Below are 13,729 nucleotides of genomic sequence, written 5' to 3' on the forward strand. Positions count from 1 at the left end.
CACTATTTTAAGTTGTTTGCTGATTCCATGGTGAGCTGAAACAAGACAATTATGAACCACATTTCACACCATTATGGTGTTTTAAGGGGCCTCGGGTTTCATTGAAAGCTTGGATTGTGGCCTACTGAATGCCACGCTCATGTACCAGCATCCAAGGACAATCTAGACCTGACTGATGTTAACTCTTTCTGGAAAGGAGATTACAATGCATCATGTATTGTTTGATATGTTAGAGAGAGGAGTAGTCAACCATTTGAATGACTCAACAGTGAAAAATAGGAGTACCCCTCCTTACTCTGGCCAGTCAGCAGTAAAGACCTTTGTATTATAATGTTTGCGGCCTAAAATCATTATAATCTGGGAAAACTGGAGTGTGGTGATGAGATGCTTCACTTGCCCAAGCTTTGTCAAAGCCTGATAAATGGTTTATGAGATACAAATGAACAAAGGAACAGACAAAACCCCTTGGACCTAATCAGTGTAATTACAGAAATGCTGGAACGCAATGGTGAGATGCATAATTTTCACAGGTTTTGGCAAAATCTGTTCAAGACTGGCCAAGAAAGCAGATGGACGGATGAGCTAATGAAGGAACAAATAAAGAAATGAAAGTTGAATGAAGGCATGGAGGGAGTTCTTTTTAAGAAACACAGGAATGGGCTAATACAGCATGTATTTATTATAGCTATAGGAAGCATAAGGTGACGTAAAATTAACAGTTAACCATCCTGTAAGGCTGCACCATTGTAATAATTTATGTTTTTTAGTATGTCAGTACACAGCTAGCACAAACCAAGCTAAGGCAGCTTTGTGCTTTAGCCTCTCTATAGCTGTTAGCACGATAAACAGCCTCAGACAGGCGCCAGAAACCAGTGATCTGAGGGGTAAAACATCTGGTGGGCAGGTTGTGTGTTATTTACTGATTAAGTATCAAGACTCAAGCCTACAAAGTGTGCCAGGCTTTGTAGCCAGTTTGACATAGTGGCAAAAGCATGTAATTACAATAATGGTGTACCTCACAGGACGCTATTGGGCCCAAAAAGACTTTTCTTCCATTGATTTACCTTGTGAAAGAGAAGTCTGTGAGTCGCAACCCACAAAATGACTCCTTTCATCAACAGAATTTGAACTATTCAGTCCAATAACATTTGGAAAGTTTAGAAGAGCTGCATGATTAAATCATTTTATACCTGTTCAGATTATTGGAGGGCCAACCTGCAGAAGATCCAGGTAGTTTTACACTCACTTTAAAGGTAATTTCTTCTTCTGACTGAGTCTCACATGAACACAAACTAGGCTGGAGGGGGGGGTGGGGGTGTTTGGTTGGAAAAAGGTGATGTCATGCATGTCCGTGGGCCACTCGTGGTTTAGATTTGAATTGGAATCTGACGACAGCTGTGGGGCTGTTTGCTTGTGCTGCCAGGCCACTGACTAGATGGGTTTTTAGGGTTAACCTTTAATAAATGGATATTCATGTCCAAACTTTTATTTTGATATTTAGTATATTTAGTCATAAATGTTTTATGTTGCAAAATAAAATATCAGGTTTGAAACCAAGAATTCAGGGGCCTTCATTTTGTGTGGTGTGTTTTTTATTCCCTGGTTCTGAACAAACTATATTTCATTAGCTGTGTTTTTTATAGTTAGAATGACTTTTGAACTCGAAACCGTGAAACTTATGACTCATGCAGGTTCACTGAAAGCCAACTAACTCTTTTAATTAGCGTTTGAACATATTTGTCAGTCACATTCTGCACCTTTTTTGCGTTATATTATATTATATTATTACTTTTTGTTTTGTTTGAAGGCTAGAAGGATATGGGTCATCTGCCCCTTCCCCTATGACGGCTTAATATTGAGGGTTCAATCTGTATTACACAAGTCAAGATTTTTAGAGTTTTCGACAGAAACTCTGCATCTCCCCAGGTCAGAAACCTTTTACGTTGTCCAATAAATTATCTATAAACGTGTTGAAGTTATTATCATGAAGCATCTGGGAGGTCTTTTGTGTGTATTGTTTCTATCTATCACAGTAAATAAAAAGAGAAAATACTAGTTTGGCAGGTTTCTGAATGACGTTCCTTGGTCGCTCAGAACACAACATCCCCTCCTTCATAAAAAATCTCCCCATCACACCGAGAGCCATGATCACAGAGAACTTGTGGCAAAATGAAGACATGAACTAATTAGAAATAAATACAAGGTGACTAATCAGAAGTAATCCAGTTGTGGTGCATCAGCAGGCTCCCCAGTGAGAGCAGGAAGGAGCTGGAGCTGAAGCCAAGTGATTTCCCTCAGGCAGACATGCCATTTAAGTGTGCTCCATTGTTGTGGGTGAGATCCATTAGCCCTCACTCTGGTTTGCCACATCAAAGCAAATTCTCACATATGGATTATGTGTAAGGAGAGTTTTTTTTTTTTTTTTTAAATGATTTCTGCGAGTCTGGAACTGAGCTTTTGGACTTGTTCAATAAGTTGATCTTGAAATGTGTGTGCGCATCACGTGTGTACAGCTTACGTATATTTCTGTGTATATTGTGCGTGTGTGTGTGTGAGTGAGTAAACAGCTTAATGGAACCAAGCGGATTTCATAATGGAACAGGGCGACGTTAGTGTAGCACGGAATAGTGTTGTTATGCTGTGGATTACTGAGGTCACTTAAAAGCAAAATCAAACCCAAAATCAACTTAAAGGATAATTCATTTTCAAAAATCTGATACTCAAAGGGCTTCTTTGGCCTGACAGTCATTTAATAAGCAGGTGAAAGTGGAATGCATGATCTGATTCTCTGGTTATCACCTCCCAAACATCAGCCATGGCTGACGACTGTAGACTCAAAGACCTTAAATCAAATGCAGCGGTTAAGCTAAATGAGGATGAGCGTGATGAGGATGAGGATGAAGCGTTTTGCAGCCATCTAAATATTAATGCCGTCTACATTTTGATGGTGTTTACACAGCTATCCCCCTAAAATTCCAGATTTAAGTGGTTCACGGAAGCTCCGGCCAAAGCTCCATTTAAATGTCACGTGAAAAGCAGAATTATCCCGTGAGATTGTCTTCATTTTTTGTAAATCTGACCATATTGCTGTTGTGTATTTGCAATGACATTCAGTTCCAAGAGGGAGGTTTTGACGTTCACTTGGACAACACTAATGTTTCCCCTGCCCCGTGGAAGGCGAGCGTGGGTTCGTGTGTCAAAACGAAACAATATTTATCGTATTATTTTACTGTAAAAACAAAATGGCATGTATCAACCAAACTCCTATTGTAAATTTGCTAAATTAAAATAGTTGTTTCCTTTATGTTGGTGCCCTTGTTTTCAGAGGTGCTGAGCTCAGCCTTTTTGCACACCTGTAACAACTGTGAGTCAGGCCAGAAGTCTGGGCGTTGTCTTGGACTTAGATCTGAACAATAGTAGTCATAATAAATCAGATACAGCCTCAGCCTTTTAATATCGCTAGATTAAGGAGACTCTTGTCCAGACATGATCGCGAAAAGTGAATCTTTGCATTTGTCTCAAAGCTCTCAAACCAAAGCTGACTGTTCCAACTGTAACCAAAGTGTATTTCTGTTATGCAGATGCCAGCCATCACTCATATTCTTATTTACACCTGTGCTCTTCTGTGACATGTCAAATGTCTTGTGTCAGTCCTTTACAATAAACCTACTGTATACTGACTCAGATGAAAAGCACCCAAACAATGCAGATGAAATAGCCGATAATTTTGCTAAATCTACGTAGATTTCGTGAGCTGTAGCCCACGTTCAGTTTCCTCCAAGCTCGACAAACTGAAAGGACTTCCAAGACTCGTGTTTCAAGATTTGTTGCTAAGGGTCACGCTTTGGGAGAAGGTTTCAGACACACTCGCATACAGAATAGATCAGATTCTTCTAGCTTAGCTAAACGTTTGTAGCATTTCAGTTCAGCTGTTCGGTCTTCAGGCCCATTCCCTGTTCTGTTCCTGCTGATTTTGGTATGAAAGTCTTCTCCTGTGCAGCAGCATTGTTTCAGCGGCGGCGGGCTCATGAGGGGCCCAGACTCCACAGATAAGCGCATCAGCCATTACCGGGTTCCTCCTTCAGACCTATTAGGTCTTGCAAGGACTTCAAACACCAATTTGTTCTGCAAATAGCCCATTCAATTTGTGCCTGCCAAAGAGAGGCACCTCTCTCCCTCTCTGCAGTAATTGAATCTTCAAAGGGACATTTTCCTCTATTTCTGTCAGGTATTAGAGTGATGAATAGCAAACGGTCATTTGAACAGAAAGAGAGGATACATGTTTATCCATTTTCAGCTAGACGCTCATCATGCGCCTTGATGATTGCTAGGCCGGGAATTGAATGGCAGAACTGCGGGATTCTTAATGGAAAGACAGACGAGTCATGCACTAAATATCAGGCTGTTGCATCAAAGATAAATTCTTGGGCACTTGGCGAGTGAGATCTTGTAGTAATAATGTAATTCAGACATAAAGACGCCTCTGAACTGCTTCAATATCAATGAGGAGGAATGAAGAAATGTATAAACCCACGTTTAGTAAATAGTACCTTTGAGTGCAGATTGTGAGGCTTTACAATGAATTTAAGGAGGCTTTTAAATCTTCAATATTTTTATTAATTAAATACACCATACTGGAGCAAATGTCTCGGAAAATATCACAAATAAATTTCTCTTTCATTCAGCATTTATATGTTGGTGATGGTCTCTACATTACTGACTATGAGCAGATTTCTTCAGTTCGCCATGGGTTCAGGTGGGGAGAGGAGGAGGAAGGGGGGGTCAGGGGAGGGGAGGGGGCAGGACTGGAGCTGAGTGCAGAGGGTCAGATGTACTGTAGCCACGCCTGGACAACGACATTTACATGCATACTGTACATACATGGTAGTTTTACAAATACACCAAGAGAGTGTTCATGATTTGTTTTCCACAAAAAGCCACAGATTTTTTTAAAACCCCATCTTTTTTTATATATATAGCTATATATATATATACCACCAAAGAAAAGAAAAAAAACACATTCCCCTTGGACAACACTTAAAATATATAAAGTGGAAACACCATGTTGTTGGGAAATGAGGATAGAAAAGGAAGAGAGGAAAAATGAAAAGGTCCCGGTTTTCCCCCCAGATGTCTTTAAACAAATATGCAGAGTTGAAAAGCCTGCATCTCTTAAACCTCATTAGTCTTATTCTCTTGCCCTCACTTCAGTCACAACATCCTCTTGTGTGGCATTTCATGTTCTCTTCCTGAAGAGTCCCCTTGGATTCTGATCCGTCTCCTTTTAAAAAAAAAAAAAAAAAAAAAAAAAAATATTCAAGGTCGCAGAATCCTCAGCGTCCGAATTCAGGTGCGTTAAGTGCAAGTATCCACCCATATTTGGGGAAAAGCCAAGGTGGAAGGCTGAGCGTTGGGCACGGGCTGCAGAACTTAAAGTCAGGTCACTGGGAAGATGGGCAGAGGAGTGCTGCGGGGCGAAGGGCCTGGGAGCACAGCTAAAAAGGCCGGGGTGCTGCTGATCCACGCTGTCTCGGGTGATGATGACTAAGGGCTAAAATGAAGGCACACATCCTGCTTCCTGCACGGCTCCAGCCTAACACACCTGGACAGGGAAAATAAAGCAGGTTTAACACGTGGGCCGTCACTAAGAGCATCAGTTCACAAAACGCCATAAATGTTTCATCCTGATAAATCAACTTTCCACCAGCTCGTGTGTTTAATTTATTGATCAGCCAGGCTTTGAAAACCATCTGGTGTCCCATTTACTTTGCATTAAGTTAAAAGTGCATCCATGAAGCGATTCTCTTTGGTGTAATTATAACCACGCTCCGACATAACTGCAGGAGGTGTTCAGTCCTGTGAAACAGAGAAATGTTTTTTTTTTTTCCTTTTTGCTTTTTTTCTTTCCTTTATGGTTCTAAGGGGCAATTTACTTTTCCCTTCATCCCTCAAATCACTAGGAGGGCTCCAGTCTATTAGTAATTGCAAACTCCTACTTGGGGGCTAATTAAAGTGACTGACGCTGCGAGGGTCTCACTCCCCTGGGTCAAAGCAGCTCCGTATGAGAGAGGTAATTTGTCTGTTCTGAACAAAGAGATTAGGAAGAAGCTGGGAAGAAAGCTTAATAGCTGAGCATCAAATGTCCTACGCCACGAACGCAGACAACACCAATTATGTTGCAGCAAAATCGCACATAATCAAAACAATGGTCAGTAGATAAGGCCGTGTCTCTGTGTGAGCACTGACTGCTTCATTTTCTCTCTATGAGCCAGCCTGTGTTCCCACTTTGGGCCTGTGTTGTGCTGCTGAGGATACATGAGGTATATTGATTTGGAGAGCTGTTATCCTACTGCATGTCTGTGCTGTTTGAGGCCGACCAAATTCTGTTTGAGCAAAAGGAACGAGAGTGTTTGTGTGATAAAGTGCTCCAGCAGCAGGATAATTCTCCTTATTTCACTCAGAGATAACAAAAGCGTCCTGAGACTGCTCCCACTGAGCGATGTCGCTGTTTATTTAATAATTCTCTCTCTGCTCTAATTAAAGCACCAGGGCCAATATTCAGATTGCATTTTAGCATCAATAATTCAGCAGTTTTCACTACAATTGATGTTAGCGCATAAATAAACAATGAGGCCTCATATTTACTACACCAGCCATGCTACAAGAGACACTGGAGGTGGGAGTGAGGACTTAAACAGACATTTAAAATTAAGCTAGATAATGCAACTGCTTTCAATTTAAATGTGAGGAGCTCTAAGAGCTCTAAGAGCTGATTTGTAGAAGTGACAAGCCCTTAAAAGGCCTGTGACGTGGAGGGAGGGAGGGAGGCGGGGGTGGGGGGGGGGGGCTTAATGGAGTTCTACCTCTCCTCTACTCACAAAACCACTCAAGGTGAAATGCATGCTCCCAACAATATAATTCCTCTTTCAGTCAGAGTGTGACACACTCCAAACACCTCCCATATCTCTCTGTGTGCTGTGTGTGCAGACAAGGTATCAATAAAGCTCCTTGTTGGGAGGCAAAAATGATTCTATCTCCTGCGGGCAGAATGAAGCCATCCTGAAGAATGAAGTTATCCCTCGTATATGATTAGGCCTTCTGTTTTGCTTTCACTGGAGGCATCAAGATCAAATCAGAGAAAGCCATGATGACAGCTTTCATGATATACTGGCTGCTGCAGCTTGCCGTCTGTGTTCAAAATCGGGCCCTGGATACAGATTTTAGGCGTAGGAGTTATAACTTAGCCCAGGTGATCCCAGTCGTGTTGACGCCGTGGTCAAATGCTGTTTTAAACACTCGGTTAATGGCAGGAAGTGTCATTTTTCAGCAAAATTGGAAGCGTGGCTCGGTACAGCAAATAAATCTAAGATGAGTCAAATATGTATCTGCTCGTAACAAGGCGGGAGCGAGGACAGCAGTACAAAAACATCACTTTCACATGTTTTGTGCTGACGGTTACTACAGATTTTCTGAGTGCGTGTCCTCCAACAAGAATGATGGAAAAATCCATTGGCTGTGTAAAAGTAAAATTCATCTCTGCTCTGTAAGATTTAATATCCACCGCATGCCTTGCAGTGAAGTTGAATCGACAACATCAATATAAGCAGAGTGAAAAATGTTGGCGTGAAAATTACAGATGTTTTTCTTTTCCTGCTAATGACTCCAACTGACGGATGACAAGGTCTTACTGACTTGTACTTTACTTTGAAGTTATCAGCCTTCTGCTGCTTTTAACACTTTGAAATGAGCACGCAAAGAACGGCGGACCCATCAGAAGGCCCCTGTCGTGTTCCACTGGTGCACAGAGCAGGGGTGGGGTGGGGTGGGGGTCTTACCTTCTGGTCGGGCAGTAGTGGGTTCGTCTGCAGTGAACTCAAATGGCCGTTGATGAGTGCTGTGGGTCTGTCGTGTTCGCAGAACAGGCTACCATTGATGTAGTGGAACCGATCCCCGGGGACCAGTCGGTTCCGGCAGGTGGAACATGTGAAACACTGCAGGAGGGGGGGCAGAAAGAGAACCGATGACAACGGGGCCCGAGGACCACAAAGCAGCGCTCAGTTCAATCCTATTATGCAACAACACCTCGGAGCAAACACACACGCTTGCGAATGCAGACATTTGGTCACAGGTGTGTGTGTGTGTGTGTGTGTGTGTGTGCAGGTGCTCATACACAAGTAATGAACAGTAGTTTAGAGCTCTTCTTGACGAACTGATTAATGGTTTGGTCTATAAACTGGCACACAATAATAAACATGCCCATCACTATTTACTGAAGCCCAATATTGTGGCCAAAAGCAGCCCAAAACTCCAGACATTCAATTACTATCACACTATTCAAGTGATTCTCACAATGGAGAAGCTGGAGCAAAAAAAAAAAAAAAAAAAAAAATCAAGCAAAATAGATGATGATTAAATTTCTGTTAACGTTCTGGTTAATTATTTTAGCCCCACAGCAAGTGAATTATTTTCCTGCATGTTTTAGGAGCTACATTTGAAAACAAAACAAAATTCTTGCTTTAATGTTTTGTCCATCGTGTTGCATTCAGGGACTTAACAGTGTGTTTTATTAATAACTGCTACAACCTATCATTAGCCTGCTCTTCTTTGATGGTAGCTTTCTTACTTTAGCCCACTCAGAGCTTCAAGGAGGAGACTGGAGTTTACCTTGAGATGGTACACGTTGCCCTGCGCCCTCATCACCAGTTCACTGGCTGGAATGGACTGACCGCAGGCGCTGCATGCTCCACTGTTTCCGAATAATCTGACAGAGAGGAGAAGAGCAAGTGTTACTACGCAGCCACTGTCTGCATGCACATTCATTTGGCCTTGTGTGACGAACTGTGGCATCCACACTTCTGTCCATCGAGTGTGTGACTGAGAACCACGTTAAGTGCTGAGTTCACTGTTCCCCAGCTCCATTTCCAACGAGGAGGGAAAACATACAGGCACAAAAAAAAAAAAAAAAAAAAAAACACAGATTGAAGAAATAGAAACTCATCACAATATCGACGGAAAAATGAGTCCTCCAGCACACTCTGCTCCCCACAAGCATCTAGCACTGAAACTGCATATTACTTTTGGTGCACATTTTTTGCAACCTAATAATAACCTGGAACATAAGCAATCAGGACCTAAGAGGATTTGATTGTACATCCAGGCGGAGACATAGTGCTTTTGCCATTAGGACTCCTGTGAATGCTCTGTCAGTGCCGTGTTTCCATTAGAAACCCGTAGCTACTCGGGTTGATATATAATGTGCATGGGTTAACCTTTTCAATCATGGTGTCAACACTTTAGATTTGCTTCTGCTCATCTCTTTCGTCCCTAACCTTCTCTCTCTCTCTCTCTCTCTCTCTCTCCCCCCCCCCCTCTCTCTCTCTGCCTCTTGATAATGAAATGCTTGCTCCAGCTTCCCTTCTATCTTCCTTCTGAGTCCACAATTTAGATTACTTCATCTCGGTGAGCAGCAAACTGAATGAAATTTCGATTTGAGCAGAAAGTAATTTACTGGGATCTGGACCCATTTGTCATCATATCTCACCGGGTGTTTGCTCTATCACTGCACTTTTCCTAAGCAATCAAATAAGACCACGGCATCTGACATGCTCCGGAGAGAAGGGGAGAGAGGGATGGAGAGAGAAAGGGATAGGGGGAGTGGTTAACGCTGGTGTGTGTGCATCAGATAAACTTGTTTGGCTTAAGAAAAAAAAATTAGTAAGAAGAGCAGAAAACAAGTAGAAAGCCTTGGAAAAGTTTTTTTCTGTTCAGACATTCTTGAGGACAATCTTATGAAAGTATTTAACAAATTCATGCTGAGACGGAGCGAGGGAATAAATGCTTCTACCATCCCGACCATAACCCAAGCAGTTGTTAGATATACTGACGAACAAACAAGCCAGAGCTCTTTGCAGAAGGGACACAGAAATGGCTTTCAATAAGACAGCTAAGCGGAAGCAAATTTTGTCTTGGCATCATTTGGAAAGGCTCCATCAAAACTCAATTTCAGAAACTAATTAACTGGAGACTGTCGTCACAACACTGCCAATTCTCTGCTTTCACTGGGACAAACACGGCAGTGGAAATGAACATATAGGCCCTGCTTTAAGACTCTTATGCTCGTGCAATGTGTGGAAAAGCAAAACTACACTTCTCCAGCAAAGATGTTTCTGCATATCAAAGCCTCCTCGCTCTGAAATTCAAACTTTGCTCGAGCTGGAAATATGTTCCCCGTGTTCCTGCTGAATATATTCCTCGAGGAGTTTCCTCTGCGTGAATGCTTTGAGAGGTGTCGAAACAAAGGCTACAGGACGTTTTCACCACAGCCTTTAATATTTCACCACAGTGTGGAACTCATACCAGGTTAATTATTTTACCAAGGGGACAGCTCTTGATAGTGTTTGATTTAAGGAGCCAAAGCCTTTAGGTGCTCAATTAAGTTGCTATATGGGTTTGAACTTGGGCTCTAATGGCCTCCTCTGCTAGTGACCTACAGCGCTGAGGCGAAGTAGACACCCCAGGTCAGTATAATTAAGGCCAAGGGACTCTTTAATTGCAATGACACATCTGGTTTCAGCTTTTGTCCTCCTAAAGAAATCAGTGGCTCGCGTTCCGTTTCTGGAGGACGACTTTATCTTGATTTATCTGCTTTCTTCCCCCGTGGATCTGACTCTGCTACAACCAACGTGTCTGATTAAATTAAATAACAAACGAAAAAACACATTTGGTGCCGTCAGTTGTCTATACAGGCAATGACTATTGGATTTCATTTCAGCGCTGACTGCCAGGTGAAATATAGCATGGCTTGCTGCTAGGCTGTCTGGTAAATGCAGACCTCATTCACCAAGGCCTTTGAGTAGGGTAAAATTACCCCACAACAATGATTTCTGCAACACAGTCCATTAAAAATGCCTCTCTGCATCAGCAGCCAAAGCACCTTAAAAGCACTAGGCCATATTGATACTGAAGCGGGGCTTTGCATAATGGCAAGAGCTGCATTAGAGAAAAGGGTGGAGGGGCCGGGGACGGGGACGGGGTGGGGTGGGGTGGGGTGGGGAGATTGTGAGGATGAGGGAGGGCGCGTGGCTCTGTGTTGTGTATGTGCATGTGTTTTGGGAAGAGGGGGATGGGGAGGAGTGTGTGTGTGTGTGCGCGTGTGTGCGTGCGTGCGCGTGTGTGAAGGGTGGTGGTGGTGGTGGTGGTGGTGGTGGTGGGGGATCAGCCAAATTACACTTGGTTAATTCAGAGTAACAGATCTGGCCCCAAGTGAATTGAAGGCCTTGAATTAATTCTGTTATGACAAATCAAGATAAACGTTTCCCCTAAATTGCATGCGATTTAATTAATTTCTGAGATCCCGGTTTTTTCCTGGCCTAATAGTTCACATTCTCTTGTGCTGTCATAGTGCTTGAGTGGGCAGACTTCAAAGTGATATTAAATAACCAACTATTAGATTTACCTCACACGTTCTATTGGAAAAGTGCCATTTAATTACCTAGGCTTATTCAATTAAGGGGACAGCATTCTCCCTGAATCCAGCAACCACAAGTAAATTAATTCTCCCTCTACTAGCAGCCCACAGAAATAATATCACCTCCAGCTTAAAACAACATGATCCCCACAGCATACGCAACTTTGGGTTTAACTCTGATATTCAAGCTTTTGGTGGCAGCTCTGCATGAGGAGCAGAGACGTTTGGGAATACTCCTACGTGACTGATGGGTACCATCCCAGGCCAGGCATACGTCCCATTAATGCTGTGATGTGATGCATTTCGACTCGTGATCAATCAGATGAGCATTTTCACATCAGCTGTATTAATATACGTTTGGAGCTACAGCTTCAAATGCTTGTCGTGTGGAGAGTTTAGCAGTCTGTTACAAAAATGAGTCTGCCCCTTTAAGATGAGGGGAAAAAAACAGCGGCAAATGGCCTTCGCAATAATCCCTCTTCTCTATCTGTCTTTCTCTCTTGCTCTCTCAAAAGCCAATTTGGTTAATTAAATGTTTTGTTTGCAGTGTGGCTCTCATTCATTTCGGACACGTCATTGGGAGCGGATACAAGCCAGGGACCAGATCTCATTAGATAAAACCCATCAGGACTAAAGGAAATGGAGGGGGACTATAATTAAAGCATTTAATTGTGTAGACTCACTGTCAGATGTTTTTTTCCCCCGCTCCTATCTTTATCTCTACAGAGATCTCACAGTTCCATAATATGCGTTTTAGCTCTTCCACCGAGCATGCTCTCATTACAAGTGGAAAGGTGGATCCACGTTTTCCCCCTTTCCAATTTTAATTACGTTATAGTCCCATTATGAATGAAGCACCCCATTGACTTCCTCATCCTTTTTATGAGGTGGGTGTGAGAGCACACGGGCACACTTTAGATTTTGAATTATCCATGCAGATTTAATAGCAGTGTTGCATGTTCATGTTGACTGCAGTGCAGGTCCGTCTTTTAGATTATTAATGCTAAAAGAAGTTAACTGTAGCTGAACTCGGGTACATGAATTTACATGTATTTTAACTTATTAAAAACAGAAAAGTTCACCACGAAAACACATCTTACATAGATATAACAGCAATCTGAAGCGTTGGAGTATAATAGTCAAAACAGTTAATTAATAGGCTTAAAATCGATCTCATTCTTGGGCCCTAAGGTGATGCAAGAAAGTATCTGAACTTTCAGTTAACTGTGCCCTGTGCCGTCACATCAGACTGCTCTACATTACCAGGATGAGAGTGTCATCAATAAGCTCTGGTTGGGTGTCTGGCACACCTACTAGAATATTTAAAAAGGCTCTCTTTGCTAATTAAATGGTGCTTTTCTGTTATATAAATAAGACAGAAAAAAAAAAGAGTAAAATCGGTGCCCAACATGAACAGTGTGCATGTGTTTTGCAGATCAAACATAAATCTTACAGGACCAATTTTCTGTCCTTCAGTTGACCATGAACAGTTAACAGGACAGACATGCAGATGGTCTGCAGAACAACTCTTTTGCTTTGCGCTCTGTCAACATGCCAGCATGCTTGACCTCCTTCAGGGTAAACCAGGGAGACTTCAACCAGGACATTTTAATGAACACCAATGATGTTAGTACAATCTGAGACACATGCTCTGCAGAAACACACGCAACCTTGCTGGTCATGCAATGATCAGCAAGGTTGTGTGTGTTGATCTGAGTGAGTTCAGCCCTGTTCTTTCTAAGTTTCTAACTTGATTTAATGTCCTTTTCAGGACTTTTGGAAGTTGTCTGGTTTCTGAGAAACAAAACTTTCTTAAAAATCCATTGCAAAATGTGAAATAAATTATCTAACTTATATGGTGACAATAGAGCGACAATTACTTGAGATGATCTGTGGTAATAACGATCAGTGACAGTCTCCTTAAAGTGTGTGCTTATCCTAACCCTAACACATACATTAAGTCTTTTTCTCACCTGATGTAGTCGTTTCTACAGAGGATCATGCCGCTTTTTGTGTAGCACGACGTGCCGATTTCGCCCAGCTGGGCCTGGCAGCAGGAGCATTTGAGGCATCGGCTGTGCCAGTAGCTGTCCATGGTGTAAAGGAGGAAACGGTCAGCGATTTTCCCCCCGCAGCCTGCACACCGCTTCCAGGACAGAGAACCTGTGCCCACCGGTGGTGGCTGGCTGCTGCCTCCGGGATTCACCATTGTCCCTAAAACACACACACACACACACACACAGAGGAGATCATGTTAACAGT

The 13,729-nt window shown here is 42.5% G+C and overlaps 1 protein-coding gene across 2 annotated transcripts in view; it reads right to left on the reverse strand.

The window, feature by feature from the left end:
* Positions 1–4,633: 4,633 nt before the first annotated feature.
* The window catches only part of LOC139202767 (LIM domain transcription factor LMO4), a 52,929-nt gene continuing 43,833 nt past the window's right edge, over positions 4,634–13,729 (reverse strand). For both annotated transcript variants that reach the window (XM_070832341.1, XM_070832340.1), the window contains exons 2-5: positions 13,441–13,681; positions 8,665–8,761; positions 7,836–7,991; positions 4,634–5,602 (exon numbers count right to left, since the gene is read on the reverse strand). In XM_070832341.1, the coding sequence (XP_070688442.1) occupies positions 5,594–5,602; positions 7,836–7,991; positions 8,665–8,761; positions 13,441–13,676 (498 nt within the window). In that variant the 5' untranslated portion in view covers positions 13,677–13,681 and the 3' untranslated portion in view covers positions 4,634–5,593. The remainder of the gene's footprint in view (positions 5,603–7,835; positions 7,992–8,664; positions 8,762–13,440; positions 13,682–13,729) is intronic.

The sequence above is a fragment of the Pempheris klunzingeri genome, chromosome 6 (genome assembly GCF_042242105.1).
Source record: "Pempheris klunzingeri isolate RE-2024b chromosome 6, fPemKlu1.hap1, whole genome shotgun sequence".
Taxonomy (NCBI): Eukaryota; Metazoa; Chordata; class Actinopteri; order Acropomatiformes; family Pempheridae; genus Pempheris; species Pempheris klunzingeri.